The following is a 21,289-nucleotide window of genomic DNA, read 5'->3' on the forward strand; positions in this document are numbered from 1 at the left end:
AAATGCAAAGAAATTCACCCCACCATCATTGTAATGAAAGCGATTCAAAGGCACTTCAATGTGAAAGAGTGACATAAGTCAGAACACAGCTATAGTGCAGAATAAAGGTAGGAGTAATCATTCTAAGAGAGGCAATTGTCCAAGACTTTTAAAATTTATTTTTAATTTGTTTGTTGTTGTTAATCCTCACCCAAGGATATTTTTTCGTTGATTTTTAGGGAGAGTGGAAGAGAGAGGGAAAGACAGAAACATCGATGTGAGAGAGTGTTATGGTCAAAGGTGATCCTGAGTGGGGGCAGGGGTTGGGGGGTGAAAGGATTGAGAAAAGACAGACAAGAGAATGAAAGCTGGGTCTGGGTGGGATGCTGCTCCCTAATGAGGAGACAGTGCCCACGAGCTGTGTCTTTATGTTATAGCAGATGCCACGAGACGAAGTAGGGCGTGATCACGTTGTTTACAGCATTCTTGTGAGTTTCAACCTCACTTAGCTACATGCACCCGAACTCTATCACAAGGCACGTGGGCTACATGTTCGGACCATAGGTTCAAGCTCACAACCACAGCCGTTGGCTATGATTGTGCTGGGAGGGCCCTGCCCTCCAGCTGGGACTTGCACATGGCAATGAGAGGACACTGTCCTTTCATGAGTCCAAGGCTTGAACCTGGCCAAAACACCGTAACCGCTCCCCACAAGAGAGACACATCCATTGGTTGCCTCTTGCACCAGCCCCGATCATGGCCGGGCTACGGAGGAGCCTGCAACCAAGGTATATGCCCTTAACCAGAATCAAACCCAGGACCCTTTGGTCTGCTGGCCAAACCATTATCCACTGAGTGGCTAGGGCTCCTTAAGACTTTTTATAGAGTAAATAAAATGTCCCATTAGATAATGTTCAGACTTTTTTGTTAGAAATTCATACAATGTATAGAAATCAAAGTATAATAAGTGAAAAACGGTATATATTTAGTAGGTAGAGTTAGGAAAGCCTTCTCTTTAGATTCATATTAGGGTTGGCTTCAGGATCTAAGACAGGACTGGGATTCATCCTGACAAGTTCCCAAAAGCTGCTCAGAGTCACGATATAAGCTCTACACCACCCCTGAGAGGGGCTGAGGGCAAGAAAAGTGGCCACAGTGGAGGACCCAGGGCAAAGTCCATCCTTGACTCCTGCTCCTGCCCCTCAAGGCTAGTTCCTGGTCACACCCTTTGTAGCTGCCAGCGGGGATGGTGGCATCTTGGACGTGCTGGACCAAGCCCCTGACCTGGCCTCAGGAATGAGGGTGGAGGTAGAGTGCGGGCATATGGGTTTAGCTGCCTCCGGGTTCCAGATAAGAGCAAATGCAGGTAAGGTAACCCCAGAGCTGGGTTCGCTGAACTCCAGGACCCTGAGAGTTGGAGTGGGGCGGGTGTGCTATAAGAGGGCCACTCTGCACAAGGCTGGACACCATTGAATCCCAACCCAGACTCAAGACCAGACCAGACCAGACCAGACCAGACCAGACCCCCTGCAGGTGAGAGGAAATCCCACTAGGGATGGGGCAGGTGCATCTGGAGGGACAGCTGACTCTTGCTCTTGAGGACAGAGCAGTAGATTCCCAATATCTGGTTGTGAGAAGGAGGGGCTGGAGGTCTGCAGTTTGGGGGTCTTTTACCTAAAAAGGAACTTGGGACATAGAATTAAAAATGGGGGAGACACAGAAAGCCCGATCATTAGGTGCTCTGCATGGAAGGCTATCTCTGGGCCTGGGACTTGTGGGTCTAGAGCAGCCGTGGGCAAACTACGGCCCGCGGGCTGGATGCGGCCCATTTGAAATGAATAAAACTAAAAAAAAAAAAAAAAAAAGACCGTACCCTTTTATGTAATGATGTTTACTTTGAATTTATATTAGTTCACACAAACACTCCATCCATGCTTTTGTTCCGGCGCTCTGGTCCAGTTTAAGAACCCATTGTGGCCCTCCAGTCAAAAAGTTTGCACACCCCTGGTCTAGAGAGAAGAGGTGGTTGGAGACTGGGGCTCCAGGGTCTGAGGGAGGAGGTGGGTGCAGAGTAGGCTCCTGGGCCTGCTGGAGGAGGTGGGTACGGAATGGGCTCCAGGGTCTAAGTGGGGAGGTGGGGGCTCCTGGGTTTGAGCAAAGAGAAGGGACCTGCTGACCAGGAGTCCTGGTTCATAAACTCTCTGTCTTTCCAACCCCCGAACAGAAGGCCCTTCCTCTGTGGCAGCCACAGAGGCTCAGACAGGACACATGGCAGGTCCCCGGCTCCAGCCTCTGCTGCTCCTACTGCTGTCCTTAGCCCTCAGATCTGCTGGACAAGAAGGTGAGGACCAGCCTGGGAGTCTTGACCTTGCCCCTGGGCCTTACAGTCCCCCACCTCCCCTCTCCAGGCCCCCTCTCTTGAAGGATCCTCTGAGTCAGGACCCTCCTCTGAAGCAACCTCCTCCCATGGAGACATGGCCCCTGCGCTGTGGCCCCTTTCTTCCTGCTCCCTCCTGACTCCTGGGCTTTGGGTGCCCTCCAGGCTGCTTCCCGCCCTCAGTGTCTCTCCCATCAGTAGCTGGGGCTACCTCCAGACCAGCTGCTGCCCTGGGTTTTTTGAGCATCCTCCCTCCGTCTCTCTCCATCTCCGTCTGCAGCTGTATCTGCCCTGGGCTCCGTGTCTGACTCTGCCCCTCTCCAAGCCTCTGTCTGTCTCTCTCTCCATCACTGTCTCTGGGCATCCATCTACTGTGGACTCAGCCTTCCCCTGAGGCCTGCTACCCATAATTTTCCAGGTCTCCATCCAGCCCAGGATACCGGCGAGAGGATCATTAATGGAAATGTATGTCCAAGAGGCTCCCATCCCTGGCAGGTGGCCCTGTATTACAACAATAAGTTCAAATGTGCAGGCGTGCTGGTCAACCAACAGTGGGTGCTCACCGTCGCCCACTGCCACCAGAGGTAAGGGACAGGGGAGCCAGGGCCACTCCATGTCTCTCTCTGGGTCCTTCTCTCTCTCTTTCTCTCTCTCTGGGCTTCTGTCCTCCTAACTCAATCACAGTGTCTCCCTCTGAACGTTACTTTTTTTTTTTTAAGTGAGTACATTGTGCAAATGGGTAGTGATCTTCTGGTTGATGTGCGTGCCCAGAGGATCAGGGCCACAGAGTCCTTCATCCACCCCCGGTATAACAACCGCACCAATAATCATGACATCATGCTGGTGAAGCTGCACAGCCCAGCCACGCTCTCGCCCATTGTGAACACAATCAACCTACCGTCCAGCTGCAAAGGCAATGCGACAAGCTGTACTGTGTCTGGTTGGGACGTAACCACCATGCATGGAGGTAAGGCTGCCACTACGACCCCAGTCACCAAGGTCCCAGTTCCCTTCTTCCTCAGGCCGCAGACACATGGGAAAAACCCAAGGTTCCAGACACCCCCTCTCCTCAAACACCTCCATTCTCAGACCCAGGAAGCCAGAACCCCAGGCCCTGCACTGTCAGATCCGGAAGCCTGACCTTTAGACATACGTCCCCCGAGGACCCATCCCGCAGACCCAGGAATTTAGGACCCCAGTCACCACCTTACTCACAGCCAAGTGTTTAGGCTCCCATCCGCTTCCACCCTCAGAACTGGGAGTCTTGGCCTTCAGGCGCCTTCTCCCTCAGAGGAAAGGAGACCTGGTGCCCAGCCCCCCTCTACCCAGGAGGTGTCCCTCTTTGACAGCACCTCGTCCCTCCCTTGGTAGATGCTACCTGGGATGGTGGAACTGGAACGTGCAGGGTCCAACCCCGTGGCCTGGCCTCAGGAATGAGGGGGGAGGTAGAGTGCGGGCATATGGGTTTAGCCAGATAAGAGCAAATGCAGAGAAGGTAACCCCAGAGCTGGGTTCACTGAACTCCAGGACCCTGAGAGTTGGAGTGGGGCGGGTGTACTATAAGGCGGCCACTATGCATAGTACGTTCAAACCCAGGAGTTCAGACGCAGTTCCCTTCCTTCCGAAGACCTGGAAGTCCAAGAAATAGGACCCATTTCATAACCATCGTATTGGGTCACCCAGCTCCTCCTCCTTCCATGTCCAGGGTCCCCATTCTTTTACATCAGCACCCACAGGTCCACAGGACCCAGCCTCTGACTGTCCCATCCCCCCAACTTCTCCAGCAGCAACGAAGCCATCAAGGCTCATGTGCTCCAATGTCAACATCATCTCCTACCAGGAATGCAAGCAGTCTTACCGGAACCTGTTGAAAAAATACATGCTCTGTGCGGCTACCCCCAACGGGTTCTCAAACAGCTGCAAAGTGAGTCTTCTCCTCCCCTGCCATGGGTTCGGCTTCTTCTCACCCCAGGCCTGTCTCCCCCTCCATCCAGTGTCTGGGGCCTGACCCTGGTGCTGAGACTTCCCTCACACCTTACCAGCCCCACTTTCCAGGCTCTCTCTACTCAGTTCTCTGCCCGGGTCAGGTGGGAGCCCCCGGGGGCCTGCGTGGCCTTGGGGGCAGGCACAAAGCTGAAGGATAGAAACTGGGGGTGGGAATGGGGCTGGGACTATGGGGAGGGCACTGAGGCACTGGCTACAAGCACAAGCTTTAAGGTCTCACCAAAGGCTCAGTGACCAGGAAATATCATATTCCCATGAAATATTTAAAAAATAATCCATGATGAGCAAAGCATCAGAATTTTCAACAACAGAAGCAACCAGAATGGGCTGGATTTCCCGTTGGTGTCTTGCTTCTATGTGATTAAGAACAGCACTGTAATGACCCGGTCTTTATCTAAAACTGGAATATCGCCCTAGCAGGATTGTATTAGTGGATCCAGCATAGGACTGGGGACTGGAGGGTCCCAGGTTCGATTCCAGTCAAGGGCACAAGCTCAGGTTGCAGGCTCAATGCCCAGTAGGGGGCGTGCAAGAGGCGGCCAATCAGTGATTCTCTCTCATTGTCGTTTCTATCTCTTTCTTCCTCTCCCTTACTTTCTGAAATAAAGAAAACATTAAAAACAGAAAACAAAAAACTGGAAAGCAGGTTCCCCATGGATTTTTTTTCTCATATTAAATTTGATTTTTAAAATATGCCTTAAAATGGTTGTTGCAGTCACTGACATGCGCCTGAGGCTCATGCCCTGCTTCTATGTCTGTGTATCTGGGTCTAATTCTGAAGAAAGAAGGAGCCCCTCCTCTTTGTTCTCCCTTCCTCATCTCTGTAGCCTCCTCTCTGACTGTCAGAACCCTCTCCCCTCATCTCTCCTCACACCTCACTTCTTTTTATTTCTACTATTTTTGTTGATTGCAGAGAGGAAGGGGGAGGGAGAGAGAGAAACAACAATGATGAGAGAGAATCACTGATTGGCTGCCTCCTGCATGCCCCCTACTGGGGATGAAGCCTGCAACCAAGGCACATGCCCTTGACTGGAATCGAACCTGGGACCCTTCAGTCCACAGGTCGATGTTCTATTCACTGAGTCAAACCAGCTAGGTCCTCACACCTCATTTCATTTTCTGGTTCCCTCTGTGTTCTGTGTTGTGATCTCTCTCTCTCTCCCACTCCTTTTCTCCCTCCATCCCTCCATTCCTCTCTCCCTCCCTTCCTCCATCCCTACCTCTCTGTCTCTTTCTCAGGCCTCTGTCAATTTTTTTATTTTCTCCATCTCTGCCTCATTCCTTACCCCAATCATTCTGCTTGTCTGTCTCCTTCATCCTTCCCTTTCTTCTCTCCATCCCTCTCTCTCTCTCTTTCATCCTTTGCCTCTTTGTACCTCCACTATCTTGCTGACATCTGCACTCTCAGCTTTCAGGGGTGGTGAAATGGTGTGTTTTAGGAAGAGAGGTGATGGGACAAGGTTGAATGTCCTAAAAATGGGGGGTTCCCCCTGGTCCCCCACTGAGGACCTGATTCATAATTCTGCAAACTGCGCAGGGACACAGAGTCGCAAACTCGGGACAGTCCCGCACTTGTTTTAACGCACTCGCTTTTCTTAAGCTTCCTGTATTTGAACCTAGTGGTCCGAACTTTTATTTTGCATAGAGCCTGTAAATTAGGGCATTGGTCCCGCCCCTGGTTTCCAGGACTACCCTGTCCCCCATCCCTGGGTAGGGCAATGTATGGGATTCCCTGGAGGTAATGCTTCCTCTCCCAGGGGCTTGACAAATAAATGGGGCTCTGACATCCTGGAAGCCCCGCCCTCTCCCTGTGATTGACTAGGGCTCAAGCCAATGTCTTCCAAAAACCTGGTTGGTCCTCTCCTTGATAGCATTCATTCCTGCTCTGCCATTGGTCTGCAGAGACAATGAGTCTCTTCCCATTGGCCAGGTGGTAGGCTGTGTTCTGGCAGGTTAAAGGCCTGAGAAGCCTGGTTTCTGTGGGACCTCATTGCTGGTTATTTTGAAATCAAAGTTAATCTGCTCTCTCCCCTCCAGGGTGACTCCGGGAGTCCGCTGATTTGTGAAGGTTCCCTGCAAGGCCTGGTGTTCGCTGGCTATATCCCTTGTACCACGCCCTTTAAGCCAGTGATATACACCCGCGTATGCATGTACCGCAAATGGCTGAATAATACCATGAAAGCCAATTCCTAATCTCTCCATACCTTCATCCTTTGTCCCTATGCCCTGAACAGGGCCTTCCCAGAAATAAAGGCACCCCTGACTTGCAGTCGTGTTTGAATTCATCATTTTCAAAGTTGTATGAAACTGTCAACAACATTCTAATAAAAATTTGCAAAAACCTATGAGCTAAACATAAAACACAAAAACTTCGGTCTAGTGAAGATGCGGGCAGCCTCCCACCGTGTTAGCTAGCGGAAGTGAAGAACAATTTTTATGAAACAAGGTTAACAAGGTGAGCCTACGAGGTTAGGCAAGGTGTGTCCGGAATCTCATCATGGCTTTTGAGCTAAGAATTCTGGTCAATCCGAAACATGGGCAAGGTTTGAATTCATCACAATATTGTGGCGAGCCAGCATGGCCATGGCATACTCAGCCCAAGGGCGCCTTATGTGCCATGGCAGCTCAGCCTATGTAGTGACCCTGAGTGGGGGCGGTGAAAGGCTTAGAAAAGACAGACAAGAGAATGAAGGCTGGGTCTCGGTGGGACGCTGCCCTCTCGGGTGGAGAGAGATAGCTTCAGTGCCCACAAGCCGTGTCTTTATTTTATAGCAGATGCCAGGAGGCAATGTAAGGGTGTGATCAAGATGTTTACAACATTCTCATGGGTTTCAATCCCACTTCACTACATGAACCTGAACTCTCTCAAGCCCACATCACTCAGGCACATGGGGCCATGTGTTCGGACCATAGGTTCAAGCTCACAACTACAGCAGTTGGCTATAATTGTGCTGGGAGGGCCCTGCCATCCAAGCTGGGACTTGCACATGGCCATGAGAGGACTGTGCCCTCTCCTCAGTCCAAGGCTTGAATCTGTGCAAACACTGTAGCTGCGTCCCACACAACATTATCTGTCATAGCAAAACAGTGGAAATGCTGAACCTGTCCCAAATTATTCCATGGCTTATGTCAACAACAAAGGCATATAGGTCAGGAGACTAATGACTCTGTTCAGGATAATAATTATGCAGAACTGTGAGTGTCACCTCAGAATGCATATGCTGTCTGTTGTTAAATGAAAAGAAAGGAAACAAAAATCGTATATGTGTGCCATCATCACAGGGTAAAATGAAATCGTCACAGAATAAGAGCATGTACCTAACTGCCTGTGGACAGAGTCCTGGGTGCCTCCTTCCTTCCGTGTCCCTTTCTGTGCCTGTGCACCTCTACACCCTGAGCAATAAGGTGGGGACCTCTGAGGACCCAAGGTTGGGGCGAGGAGACTTTCACAGAGGGAGGTGGGAAAGGAAAATGAACTGAATTCGAATCTCACCCTGCCTCCTGCTCCCACTGACACAGTGGTGTGTTCCTCTACATTTTCCAGCCCTCAGTTTGAGAGAGAGAGAGAGAGAGAGAGAGAGAGAGAGAGAGAGAGAGAGAGAGAGAAGAAGAAGAAGAAGAAGAAGAAGAAGAAGAAGAAGAAGAAGAAGAAGAAGAAGAAGAAAAATAAGAAGAAAAAGAAGAAGAAGAAGAAGGGGGAGGAGGAGGAGGTGGAGGAGGAGTAGGAGGAGAAGGAGGAGGACAAGGAGAAGGAGATGGGGAAGGAGAAGGAGAAGGAGAAGGAGAAAGAGAAGGAGAAGGAGAAGGAGGAGGAGGAGGAATAGAGAACAGAAATGCCTAGTTCACACGTGTGCAAAGGGATGTGAAAATGGTACTGAGCATGTCACAGATGAAAAATGAGGAGAGAGGGAGCAGGTTTTCAGAAAGGATGGCGTTGGCACGTAGACAGGACACCAGAATCCATCGAGACCACAAGTGAGCACCCAGAGTTTGGAGGAAGAGAGAACAGTGGGAGTGGAAACTGGGGTAGGTGGGCTCCTATTCTCACTGTGCGCCCATAAGGGGCCTCCAGAGGAGATGAGGAAGGAGGTAGGAGGCCCCTGTGTCTCAGAGCCTGGCAAGATCAGCAGGTTCCTGGTACCCTGGGCTCCCTGGGCAATCACCACAGACCCTGCTGACTGAGGGTCCTCTCCAACCAGCTGTGATAGGCAGTTAGGCAGACATGAGTTGAAGGGGCTCCATGGAGCATTAACTCACCAGCTCAGCAACCTCCTCAAGACACTGACCATCACCATCACCCTCTCTCTGTTTGTCCATCCCCGGAGCTATGGCTCTGCCTTCTGGCCACTTCCCTCCCCACTTCCAGGAGGGCTGCCTCCGTTCCAGAATTCACACCCAGAAAGAAAACTGCCTAACAGAGTCTAAGAGAACTCTTCTCCTGTCTCACTTTGGGAAGAGGAGAGCAGTTCCCTGAAGTAACCTAGTGGTCTTCCCCTCTTCATTGGCCAATATTGTATCACATGTTTATTTATAAACCAATCCCTACACAGCAGAAATGAACCTCCGTGCTTGGTGCAGTAAAGCTCATTTGTGGTCACAATGAGGAGGGCAGTTTGTCCAAACTAAGTCAAGGTTCTGACAAATGGCAGAAGGAGTGCATGCTGGGTAGACAACAACAATGTCTATGATGGGTCAACTTGTGGGACCGAGGTAGAATTGGATTAAAGATCAGAATTGAGATAACACATGGACTCACACTAAGGAACAAAACATATTTGGGGGTCAGAGTTAGAAGTGAGGGTCAATTCCACTGGTAGGAATCAGCTGTCTAGTAGTAATCTGACAATGGTTCCAGTGTTACTCCATGCAAATGCCAAAGTCCTACCTCGGTCCTCAATCCCTGCGTCTTCTAAAACCTATGAGGCCTCTGAACCCATCCCCCACTCTTGTCCCCCTGATTCATTCAGCTCCTATAAAAAGATCTTCCCTGCTAGAACATTCTAGGTCTCCCTCCTCTTCTCACCTGCCTGTCACTCTGCCCAGGACTCACTGCTCCCCAGTAGCTACATGAATCCATCTACACCACCTTCAAGATTTTGTTCGAATGTCCTCTATACATGGGGTCTTTCCAACTACCTTTCACAATATTATAACTGCAGGGGTTGTTGACATCCAAGGGAACCAATAATTCCCTATCTCTCCTCTGGTCTAATTTCTCTCCATAGCACTCACTGCCACGGAAAAAACAACCTATAAATGTGAAGTTCTTATTTCTTTACTTAAGATCTCCACCCACTGGAATGAGGGGCTTTGTGACTGAATTTTGTTGTTTTGTGGAAGCTGTGCCCTCAGAGGCCAGAACAGATTCTGGCTCAGAGTCAATGCTCAGTAGATTCTTCATAAATGAATACAATGAGGAAAGATGAAAATGCAAAGAAATTCATCCCACCATCATTGTAATGAAAGCGATTCAAAGCCACTTCAATGTGAAAAGTGACATAAGTCAGAAGACAGCTATAGTGTAGAATAAAGGTAGGAGCAATCATCCTAAGGAAGCAATTGTCCAAGACGTTTTAAATTTATTCTTAACTTGTTTGTTGTTTTTAATCCTCACTCAAGGGTATTTTTCCATTGAATTTTAGGGAGAGTAGAAGAGAGAGGGAAACAAAGAAACATCGATGTGAGAAAGACACATTGATTGGTTACCTCTTGAACCAGCCCCGATCAGGGCCCGGGCTGGGAAGGAGCCTGCAAACAAGGTATGTGCCCTTAACCGGAATCACACCCAGGACCCTTTGGTCTGCTGGCCAAAGCATTATCCACTGAGTGGCTAGGGCTCCTTAAGACTTTTTATAGAGTAAATAAAATGTCCCATTAGATAATGTTCAGACTTTTTTGTAAGAAATTCATACTATGTATAGAAATCAAAGTATAATAAGTGAAATACAGTACATATTTAGTAGATAGACTTGGGAAAGCCTTCTTTAGATTCGTACCCCAATATTAGGGTTGGGTTCAGGCCCAAAGACACATCTGGGATTCAGCCTGACAAGTTCCCACAAGCTGCTCAGAGTTACAGTATCAGTTATAGGCCACCCCTGGGAGGGCCTGGGGGCAAGAAAAGTGGCCACAGTGGAGGACCCAGGGCACAGTCCATCCCTGACACCTGGTCCTGCCCCTCAACCCTAGTTCCTGGTCACACCCTTCGTAGATGCCACCAGAGAGCTGGCAGGTGCTGGGGCCAAGCCCCTGACCTGGCCTCAGGAATGAGGGTGGAGTTAGAGTGCGGGCATATGGGTTTAGCTGCCTCGGAGGTTCCAGATAAGAGGAAATGCAGGTAAGGTAACCCCAGAGCTGGGTTCGCTGAACTCCAGGACCCTGAGAGTTAGAGTGGGGCGGGTGTGCTATAAGAGGGCCACTCTGCACAGGGCTGGACACCATTGAATCCCAACCCAGACTGAAGGCCAGACCAGAACAGACCAGACCAGACCCCCTGCAGGTGAGAGGAAAATCCACTAGGGATGGGGCAGGTGTATCTGGATGGACAGCTCACTCTTGCTCTTGAGGGCAGAGCAGTAGATGCCCAATATCTGGTAGAAAGAAGGAGGGGTTGGAGGTTTGGAGTTTTGGATCTTTTACCTTAAAGGAACTTGGGACATAGAATTAAAATGGGGGAGGACAGAAAGCCCGATCACGAGGTGCATCTGCATGGAAGGCTGTCTCTGGCCTGGACTTGTGGGTCTAGAGCGAGCAGGTGTGTGGAGACTGGGACTCCTGGGACTGAGGGAGGAGGTGGGGGAAGACCGGGCCTCCTGGGTCTGAGCGAGGAGGTGGGGGCTCCTGAGTTTGAGCAAAGAGAAGGGACCTGGAGACCAGGAGCCCTGATTCCTGAACTCCATCTTTCCACCCCAGCACAGAAGGCCTTTCTTCTGTGGCAGCCACCGAGGCTCAGACAGGACACATGGCAGGTCCCCTGCTCCAGCTCCTGCTTATCCTACTGCTGTTCTTCGCCCTGGGATCTGCTGAAGAAGGTGAGGACCAGCCTGGGAGTCCTGACCTTGCCCCTGGGCCTCATAGTCCCCCACCTAGCCTATCCAGGCCCCCTCTCTCCAAGAAGCCCCTGAGTCATGACCCTCCCCTGCAGCAGCCTCCTCCCATGGAGACATGGCCCCTGTGCTGTGGCCCCTTTCTTCCTGCTCCCTCCTGACTCCAGGGCTCTGGGTACCCTCCTGGCTGCGTCCTGCCCTCAGTGTCTCTCTCATCAGAAGCTGGCATGACCACCAGACCAGCTGCTGCCCTGGGCTTCTGAGCAGGCTCCCTCCATCTCTCTCCATCTCCGTCTACAACTGTCTCTGCCCTGGACTCGGTGTCTGCCTCTGCCCTTCTCCACGCCTCTCTGTCTGTCTCTCTCTCCATCACTGTCTCTGGGCATCCATCTACTATGGACTCAGTCTTCCCCTGAGGCCTGCTACCCACGCTTTTTCCAGGTCTCCATCCAGCCCAGGATACTGGGAACAGGATCATTAATGGAGTTGTATGTCCAAGAGGCTCCCATCCCTGACAGGTGGCCCTGTATGCCTTCGATGAGTTCCATTGTGCAGGCGTGCTGGTCACCAGCAGTGGGTGCTCACCGTCGCCCACTGCCGCCTGAGGTATGGGACAAGGGGGCCACCGCCACTCCATGTCTCTCTCTCTCGCTCTCTCTTTCTCTCTCTCTCTCTCTCCCTCTCTCTCTCTTGGCTTCTGTCCTCCTAACTCTGGGTCTATGTACCCTTCTCTCAATCACAGTGTCTCTCTCTGAACGTTACTTTTTTATTTTTAAGTGAGTATATTGTGCAAATGGGGAGTGATCTTCTGGTTGATGGGCATGCTCGGAGGATCAGGGCCACACAGTCCTTCGTCCACCCCCGGTATAACAACAGCAATTATAATCATGACATCATGCTGTTGAAGCTGCCAAGCCTGGCCACGCTCTCACCACTGTGAACACAATTGACCTACCGTCCAGCTGCAAAGACCCTGGGACAAGCTGTATTGTCTCTGGCTGGGGCGTCACCACCACAGATAAAGGTGAGGCTGCCCCTGCGACCCCAGTCACCAAGGTCCCAGCTCCCTTCTTCCTCATGCCTCAGACACAGGAGACACACCCAAGGTTCCAGACACTTCACCCTCAAACACCTCCGTTCTCAGACCCAGGAAGCCAGACCCCCAGGCTCTGCACCATCAGAACCGCAAGCCTGACCTTTAGACTTACCTCCCCCCAGGCCTCCATCCCGCAGACCCAGGAGTTTAGAACCCCAGTCACCACCTCACGTAGAGCCAAGTGTACAGGCTCCAGGCCGCTTCCACCCTCAGAACCAGGAGTCTTGGCCTTCAGGTGCCTTCTCCCTCAGATGAAAGGAGACCTGGTCCCCAGCACCCTCTACCCAGGAGGTGCCCCTGAAGGCCAGCACCTCGTCCCTCCCTTGGTAGATGCCACTAGGGATGGTGGAGCTGGAACGTGTGGGGGGGCCAACCCACTGGCCTGGCCTCAGGAATGAGGGCGGAGTTAGAGTGCGGGCATCTGGCTTTAGATGCCTCAGGGGTTCCAGATAAGAGCAAATGCAGGGAAGGTAACCCCAGAGCTGGGTTCAGCTGAACTCCAGGACACTGAGAGTTGGAGTGGGGCGGGTGTGCTATAAGAGGGCCACTCTGCACAGTACGTTATGACCCAGGAGTTCAGACAAAGGTCCCTTCCTTCGAAGACCCGGAAGTCCAAGAAATAGGACCCTTTTCATAACCATTGTATTGGGGCACCCAGCTCCTCCTCCTTCCATGTCCAGGGTCCCCATTCTTTCACATCAGCACCCACAGGTCCACAGGACCCAGCCTCTGACTGTCTCATCCCCCCAAATTCTCCAGCAGCAACAAAGCCATCAAGGCTCATGTGCTCGAATGTCAACATCATCTCCTACCAGGAATGCAAGCAGTCTTACCGGTACCTGTTGAAAAAATACATGCTCTGTGCAGTTCCCCCGGAAAGGCTGTCAAACAGCTGCAGAGTGAGTCCCCTCCTCCCCTGCCCTGGGTTCAGCTTCTTCTCACCTGGGCCTGTCTCCCCCTCCATACAGTGTCCCGGGGCCTGACCCTGGTGCTGAGACTTCCCTAATACCTTACCAGCCCCACTTTCCTGGCTCTCTCTACTCAGTTCTCTGCCCAGGTCAGGGAGGGAGCTCCTGGGGGCCTGCGTGGCCTTGGGGGCGGGCACAAAGCTGAGGGATAGAAACTGGGGGTGGGAATGGGGCTGGGACTATGGGGAGGGCACTGAGGCACTGGCTACCAGCACAAGCTTTAAGGGCTCACCAAAAGCTCAGTGACCAGGAAATATCATATTCCCATGAAATATTTAAAAAATAATCCATGATGATCAAAGCATCAGAATTTGCAACAAAAACAGCAACCAGAGTGGGCTGCATTTCCCATTTGCTTCAGACTTCTATGTGATTCAGAACAGCACTGTAATGACCCCGTCTTTATCTAAAACTGGAATACCGCCCTAGCCGGTTTTGCTCAGTTGGTCCATCAGAGGCCTGCGGACTGAAGGGTCGCTGGTTCAATTCCAGTCAAGGGCACATGCCCAGGTAGCAGGCTCAACCCCAGTAGGGGCCATGCAGGAGGCAGCCAATCAATGATTCTCTCTCATCAAGGATGTTTCTATCTCTCTCTCCCTCTCTCTTTCTTTCTTAAATAAAGAATAAATTAAAAAAAACACACACACACTCACACACAAAACTGGAAAGCAGGTTCCTCATGGATTTTTTTCACAGTAAATTTGATTTTTAAAATAGGCCTTAAAATGTTTGTTGCAGTCACTGAGATGCGCCTGAGGCTCATGACCTGCTTCTACTTCTGTGTATCTGGTTCTAATTCTGAAGAAAGAAGGAGCCCCTCCTCTTTGTTCTCCCTTCCTCATCTCTGTAGCCTCCTCTCTGACTCTCAGAACCCTCTCCCCTCATCTCTCCTCACACCTCACTTCTTTTTATTTCTAATATTTTTATTGATTGCAGAGAGGAAGGGGGAGGGAGAGAGAGAAGCAACAATGATGTCCCTTGTGAGACTCAACCTTTGAGCCCAGGAGACAGCTATAGTGTATAATAAAGGTAGGAGTAATCATTCTAAGCGAAGCAATTGTCCAAGAATTTTAAAGTTATTTTTAATTTGTTTGTTGTTGTTGTGAATCCTCACCCAAGGATATTTTTTCATTGATTTTTAGGGAGAGTGGAAGAGAGAGGGAAAGACAGAAACATCGATGAGAGAGACACATCGATGGTTGCCTCTATCACGAGCCCCGATCAGTGCCCAGGCTGGAGAGGAGCCTGCAACCAAAGTACATGCCCTTAACTGGAATCACACCCAGGACATTTGGTCTGCTGGCCAAAGCGCTGTTCACTGAGCTGGCTAGGGCTCTTTAAGACTTATTATAGAGTAAATAAGATGTCCCATTAGATAATGTTCAGACTTTTTTGTTAGAAATTCATACAATGTATAGAAATCAAATATAATAAGTGAAAAACAGTACATATTTAGTAGGTGGAGTTAGGAAAGCCTTCTCTTTAGATTCATACCCCAATATTAGGGTTGGGTTCAGGCTCAAAGACAGGTCTGGGATTCAGCCTGTCAAGTTCCCACAAGCTGCTCAGAGTTAAAGTATCAGTTCTAGGCCACCCCTGAGAGGGGCTGAGGTCAAGAAAAGTGGCCACAGTGGAACACCCAGGGCACAGTCCATCCTTAACTCCTGGTCCTGCCCCTCAAGGCTAGTTCCTGGTCACACCCTTCGTAGATGCCACCAGGGAGATGGGACATGCTGGCGCCAAGCCCCTGACCTGGCCTCAGGAATGAGGGTGGAGGTAGAGTGCAGGCATATGGGTTTAGCTGCCTCCGGGTTCCAGATAAGAGCAAATGCAGGTAAGGTAACTCCAGAGCTGGGTTCGCTAAACTCCAGGACCCTGAGAGTGGGAGTGGGGCGGGTGTGCTATAAGAGGGCCACTCTGCACAGGGCTGGACACCATTGAATCCCAACCCGGACTGAAGACCAGACCAGACCAGACCAGACCCCCTGCAGGTGAGATGAAATCCCACTAGGGATGGGTCAGGTGCATCTGGATGGACAGCTCACTCTTGCTCTTGAGGGCAGAGCAGTAGATGCCCAATATCTGGTTGTGAGAAGGAGGGGCTGGCTGTTTGGAGTTTTGGATCTTTTACCTAAACGGAACTTGGGACATAGAATTTAAATGGGGAGGGACAGAAACCCGATCACTAGGTACATCTGCGTGGAAGGCTGTCTCTGGCCTGGACTTGTGGGTTTAGAGGGAGCAGGTGGGTGGAGACTGGGGTTCCTGGGTCTGAGGGAGGAGGTGGGTGCAAACTGGGCTCCTGGGTCTGAGTAGGGAGGTGGGGGCTACTGGGTCTGAGGGAAGAGAAGGGACCTGGAGACCAGGAGTCCTGCTTCCTGAACTCTCTCTCTTTCCATCCCCAGCACAGAAGGCCCTTCCTCTGTGGCAGCCACAGAGGCTCAGAGAGGACACATGGCACTTCCCCGGCTCCCACCCGTGCTGCTCCTACTGCTGTCCTTAGCCCTGGGATCTGCTGGACAAGAAGGTGAGGACCAGCCTGGGCGACGTGACCTTGCCCTGGGCCTCACAGTCCCCCACCTCCCCTCTCCAGGCCCCCTCTCTCCAAGGAGCCCCTGAGTCAGGACCCTCCCCTGCAGCAGCCTCCTCCCATTGAGACATGGCCCCTGGGCTGTGGCCCCTTTCTTCCTGCTCCCTCCTGACTCCTGGGCTCTGGGTGCCCTCCAGGCTGCTTCCCGCCCTCAGTGTCTCTCTCATCAGACGCTGGGCTTGCCTCCAGACCAGCTGCTGCCCTGGGTTCCTGAGCAGCCTCCCTCCGTCTCTCTCGATCTCCGTCTGCACCTGTCTCTGCCCTAGGCTCAGTGTCTGCCTCTGCCCTTCTCCACGCCTCTCTGTCTGTCTCTGTCTCTATCATTGTCTCTGGGCATCCATCTACTGCGGCCTCAGTCTTCCCCTGAGGCCTGCTACCCACGCTTTTTCCAGGTCTCCATCCAGCCCAGGACACTGGGGAGAGGATCATTAATGGAGTTGTATGTCCAAGAGGCTCCCATCCCTGGCAGGTGGCCCTGTATGCCTTCGATGAGTTCCATTGTGCAGGCGTGCTGGTCAACCAGCAGTGGGTGCTCACCGTTGCCCACTGCCGCCTGAGGTATGGGACAGGGGGGCCAGCGCCACTCCATCTCTCTCTCTCTCTTTCCCTCTCTCTCTCTCTCTCTCTCTCTCTCTCTCTCTCTCTCTCTCTCCTTCTGTCCTCCTAACTCTGGGTCTATGTACCCTTCTCTCAATCACAGTGTCTCCCTCTGAATGTTACTTTTTTTTTTTAAGTGAGTATATTGTGCAAATGGGGAGTGATCTTCTGTTTGATGGGCATGCCCAGAGGATCAGGACCACACAGTCCTTCGTCCACCCCTGGTATAACCACAGCAATTATAATTATGACATCATGCTGTTGAAGCTGCCCAGCCCGGTCACGCTCTCACCCACTGTGAACACAATTGACCTACCGTCCAGCTGCAAAGACCCTGGGACAAGCTGTACTGTCTCTGGCTGGGGCGTCACCACCGCGGATGCAGGTGAGGCTGCCCCTGTGACCCCAGTCACCAAGGTCCCAGCTCCCTTCTTCCTCATGCCTCAGACACAGGAGACACACCCAAGGTTCCAGACACTTCACCCCCAAACACCTCCGTTCTCAGACCCAGGAAGCCAGACCCACAGTCTCTGCACCGTCACATCTGCAAGCCTGACCTTTAGACATACCTCCCCCCAGGCCTCCATCCCGCAGACCCAGGAGTTTAGAACCCCAGTCACCACCTCACGCAGAGCCAAGTGTCCAGGCTCCAGGCCGCTTCCACCCTCAGACCCAGGAGTCTTGGCCTTCAGGTGCCTTCTCCCTCAGATGAAAGGAGACCTGGTCCCCAGCCCCCTCTACCCAGGAGGTGCCCGTCAAGGCCAGCAACTCGTCCCTCCCTTGGTAGATGCCACTAGGGATGGTGGAGCTGGAACATGCGGAGTTCAACCCCTTGACCTGGCCTCAGGAATGAGGGCGGAGGTAGAGTGCGGGCATCTGGCTTTAGATGCCTCAGGGGTTCCAGATAAGAGCAAATGCAGGGAAGGTAACCCCAGAGCTGGGTTCAGCTGAACTCCAGGACTCTGAGAGTTGGAGTGGGGCGGGTGTGCTATAAGAGGGCCACTCTGCACAGTACTTTCAAACCCAGGAGTTCAGACACAGGTCCCTTACTTCCGAAGACCCGGAAGTCCAAGAAATAGGACCCTTTTCATAACCATCATATTGGGTCACCCAGCTCCTCCTCCTTCCATGTCCAGGGTCCCCATTCTTTTACATCAGCACCCACAGGTCCACAGGACCCAGCCTCTGACTGCCCCTCCCTCCCCCGCACAACTTCTCCAGCAGCAACAAATCCGTCAGAGCTCATGTGCTCGAATGTCAACATCATCTCCGCCCAGGAATGCAAGCAGTCTTACCAGGACCTGTTGAAAAGATACATGCTCTGTGCAGTTCCCCCCGACGGGCTCTCAAACAGCTGCACAGTGAGTCCCCTCCTCCCCCGCCCTGGGTTCAGCTTCTTCTCAGCCCAGGACTATCTCCCCCTCCATCCAGTGTCCTAGGGCCTGACCCTGGTGCTGAGCCTTCCCTCACACCTTACCAGCCCCACTTTCCTGGCTCTCTCCACTCAGTTCTCTGCCGGGGTCAGGGTGGGAGCCCACGGGGGCCTGTGTGGCCTTGGGGGCTGGCACAAAGCTGAAGGATAGAAACTGGGGGTGGGAATGGGGCTGGGACTATGGGGAGGGCAGTGAGGCACTGGCTACAAGCACAAGCTTTAAGGGCTCACCAAAAGCTCAGTGACCAGGAAATATCATATTCCCATGAAATATTTAAAAAATAATCCATGATGAGCAAAGCATCAGAATTTTCAACAAAAACAGCAACCAGAGTGGGCTGCATTTCCCATTTGCTTCAGACTTCTATGTGATTCAGAACAGCACTGTAATGACCCCGTCTTTATCTAAAACTGGAATACCGCCCTAGCCGGTTTGGCTCAGTTGGTCCATCAGAGGCCTGCGGACTGAAGGGTCGCTGGTTCCATTCCAGTCAAGGGCACATGCCCAGGTAGCAGGTTCAACCCCAGTAGGGGCCATGCAGGAGGTAGCCAATCAATGATTCTCTCTCATCAATGATGTTCCTATCTGTCTCTCCCTCTCCCTTCCTTTCTGAAATAAAGAAAATATTAAAACACACACACACACACACACACACACACACACACACTAACACACAACACTGGAAAGCAGGTTCCTCATGGATTTTTTTTCATATTGAATTTGATTTTTTTAAAAATATATTTTATTGATTTTTACAGAGAGGAAGGGAGAGAGATAGATAGTTAGAAACATCGATGGGAGAGAAACATCGACCAGCTGCCTCCTGCACATCTCCTATGGGGGATGTGCCCGCAACCCAGGTACATGCCCTTGACCGGAATCGAACCCGGGACCTTTCAGTCCGCAGGCTGACGCTCTATACACTGAGCCAAACCGGTTTTGGCTTGAAATTTGATTTTTAAAATATGCCTTAAAATGTTTGTTGCAGTCACTGAGATGTGCCTGAGGCTCATGACCTGCTTCTATGTCTGTGTATCTGGTTCTAATTCTGAAGAAAGAAGGAGCCCCTCCTCTTTGTTCTCCCTTCCTCATCTCTGTAACCTCCTCTCTGACTCTCAGAACCCTCTCGCCTCATCTCTCCTCACACCTCACTTCTTTTTATTTCTACTATTTTTATTGATTGCAGAGAGGAAGGGGGAGGGAGAAACAGAAACAACAATGATGAGAGAGAATCATTGATTGACTGCCTCCTGCATGCCCCCCACTGGGGATCAAGCCTGCAATCCAGGCATGTGCCCTCAGCCAGAATCAAACCTGGGACCCTTCAGTCCGCAGGCTGATACTCTATCCAGTGAGCCAAACCGGCTAGGTCCTCACACCTCATTTCATTTTCTGGTTCCTTCTGAGTTCTGTGTTGTAATCTCTATCTCCCTCCCTCCCTCCCTCCCTCCCTCCCTCCCTCTCTCTCCTGCCCTCCCTCTCTCTCCCTCCCTCCCTCTATCTCTCTCCCTCCCTCTCTGCCTCTCTCTCCGGCTTCTGTCAATTTTTTTTATTTTCTCCATCTCTGCCTCAATCCATACCCCCAACATTCTGCTTGTCTGTCTCCTTCATCCTTCCCTTTCTTCTTCTCTCCATCCTTCTCTCTCTCTCTTTCATCCTTTGCTTCTTGTACCCCCACTATCTTTGCTCACATCTGCACTCTCAGCTTTCAGGGGTGGTGAAATGGTGTGTCTTAGGAAGAGAGGTGATGGGACAAGGTTGAATGTCCTAAAAATGGGGGGTTCGCCCTGGTCCCCACTGAGGACCTGATTCATAATTCTGCAAACTGTGCAGGGACACAGAGTCGCAAACTCAGGACAGTCCCGCAATTGGTTTAACCCACTGGCTTTTCTTAAACTTCCTATATTTGAACCTGGTGATCCAAACTTCTATTTTGCACTAGAGCCTGTAAATTAGGGCATTGGTCCGGCCCCTGGTTCCAGGACTACCCTGTCCCCCACTCCTGGTTGAGGCAATGTATGGGTTTCCCTGGAGATAATACTTCCTCTTCCAGGGGCTTGACAAATAAATGGGCCTCTGACATCCTGGAAGCCCCGCCCCCTAGCTGTGATTGACGAGGGCTGAAGCCAATGTCTTCCAAAAACCTGGTTGGCCTCTCCATGATAGCATTCATTCCTGCTCTGCCATTGGTCCGCAGAGACAATGGGTCTCTTCCCAGTGGCCAGGGTGGAAGACTGTGTTCTGGCCTGATAAAGGCCTGATAAGCTTGGTGTCTGTGGGACCTCATTGCTGGTTATTTTGAAATCAAAGCTAATCTGCTCTCTTCTCTCCAGGGTGACTCTGGGAGTCCGCTGATTTGCGAAGGTTCCCTGCAAGGCCTTGGTGTCTCCCGGCCATGCCCCTTGTACGCTGCGCTTTGCGCCAGTGGTATACACCCGCCTATGCAAGTACCGCAAATGGCTGTATAAAACCATGAAAGACAATTCCTAATCTCTCCATGCTTGCATCCTTTTTCCCTATGCCCTGAACAGGGCCTTACAGGAAATAAAGACATCCCTGACTTGCAGCCGTATTTGACTCTATTATTTTAAAAGTCATATGAAAGCGTCAACAGCATTCTAATAAAAATTTGCAAAAACCTGTGAGCTAAACATAAAACACAAAAATATCAGCACTGGTGAAGATGCGGGGATACCACCCCTGAGTTCTCCAGCCGAAGTGGAGAACAATTTTTATGAGACAAGGTTAACAAATTGAGTCCACAGTCTCATTCATTCCTTTTGAGCTAGGAATTCTGGTCAATCCAAAACATGGGCAAGGTTCGAATTCATCACAACATTGTGGCGAGCCGGCAAGGCCATGGCATACTCAGCCCCAGGGCGCCTTATGTGCCATGCCAGCTCAGCCTGGGTCAGTGACCCTGAGTGGGGGCAGTGAAAGGCTTAGAAAAGACAGACAACAGAATGAAAGCTGGGTCTCGGTGGGAAGCTGCCCTCTCAGATGGAGAGAGAGAGCGCCAGCGCCCACAAGCCTTGTCTTTACTTTATAGCAGACGCCACGAGGCAATGTAAGGGCGTGATCAAGATGTTTACAACGTTCTCGTGGGTTTCAATCCCACTCAACTACATGCACCTGAACTCTATCAAGCCCACATCGCTCAGGCACGTGGGGCCACGTGTTCGGACCAAAGGTTCAAGCT

The 21,289-nt window shown here is 51.4% G+C and overlaps 2 protein-coding genes and 1 pseudogene across 2 annotated transcripts; all 3 read left to right on the top strand.

Moving 5' to 3' along the window:
* Positions 1-2,207: 2,207 nt before the first annotated feature.
* Positions 2,208-10,630, top strand: LOC102436334 (kallikrein-7-like). Its single transcript, XM_014449410.1, has 5 exons — positions 2,208-2,320; positions 2,787-2,940; positions 3,076-3,323; positions 4,144-4,280; positions 10,550-10,630. The coding sequence occupies exons 1-5, from the start codon at positions 2,248-2,250 to the stop codon at positions 10,628-10,630; spliced, it is 693 nt and encodes a 230-aa protein (XP_014304896.1). The 5' UTR covers positions 2,208-2,247.
* Positions 10,631-10,653: 23 nt separating this feature from the next.
* LOC102436646 lies at positions 10,654-13,485 on the top strand (annotated as a pseudogene).
* Positions 13,486-15,924: 2,439 nt separating this feature from the next.
* LOC111823018 (kallikrein-7-like) lies at positions 15,925-20,580 on the top strand. The gene is made up of 5 exons (XM_023748167.1): positions 15,925-15,997; positions 16,453-16,618; positions 16,795-17,042; positions 17,882-18,018; positions 20,455-20,580. Exons 1-5 carry the CDS (start codon positions 15,925-15,927, stop codon positions 20,578-20,580), a joined length of 750 nt encoding a protein of 249 aa, XP_023603935.1.
* Positions 20,581-21,289: the final 709 nt, after the last annotated feature.

The sequence above is a fragment of the Myotis lucifugus genome, unplaced genomic scaffold (assembly GCF_000147115.1).
Source record: "Myotis lucifugus unplaced genomic scaffold, Myoluc2.0 scaffold_1175, whole genome shotgun sequence".
Lineage (NCBI taxonomy): Eukaryota > Metazoa > Chordata > Mammalia > Chiroptera > Vespertilionidae > Myotis > Myotis lucifugus.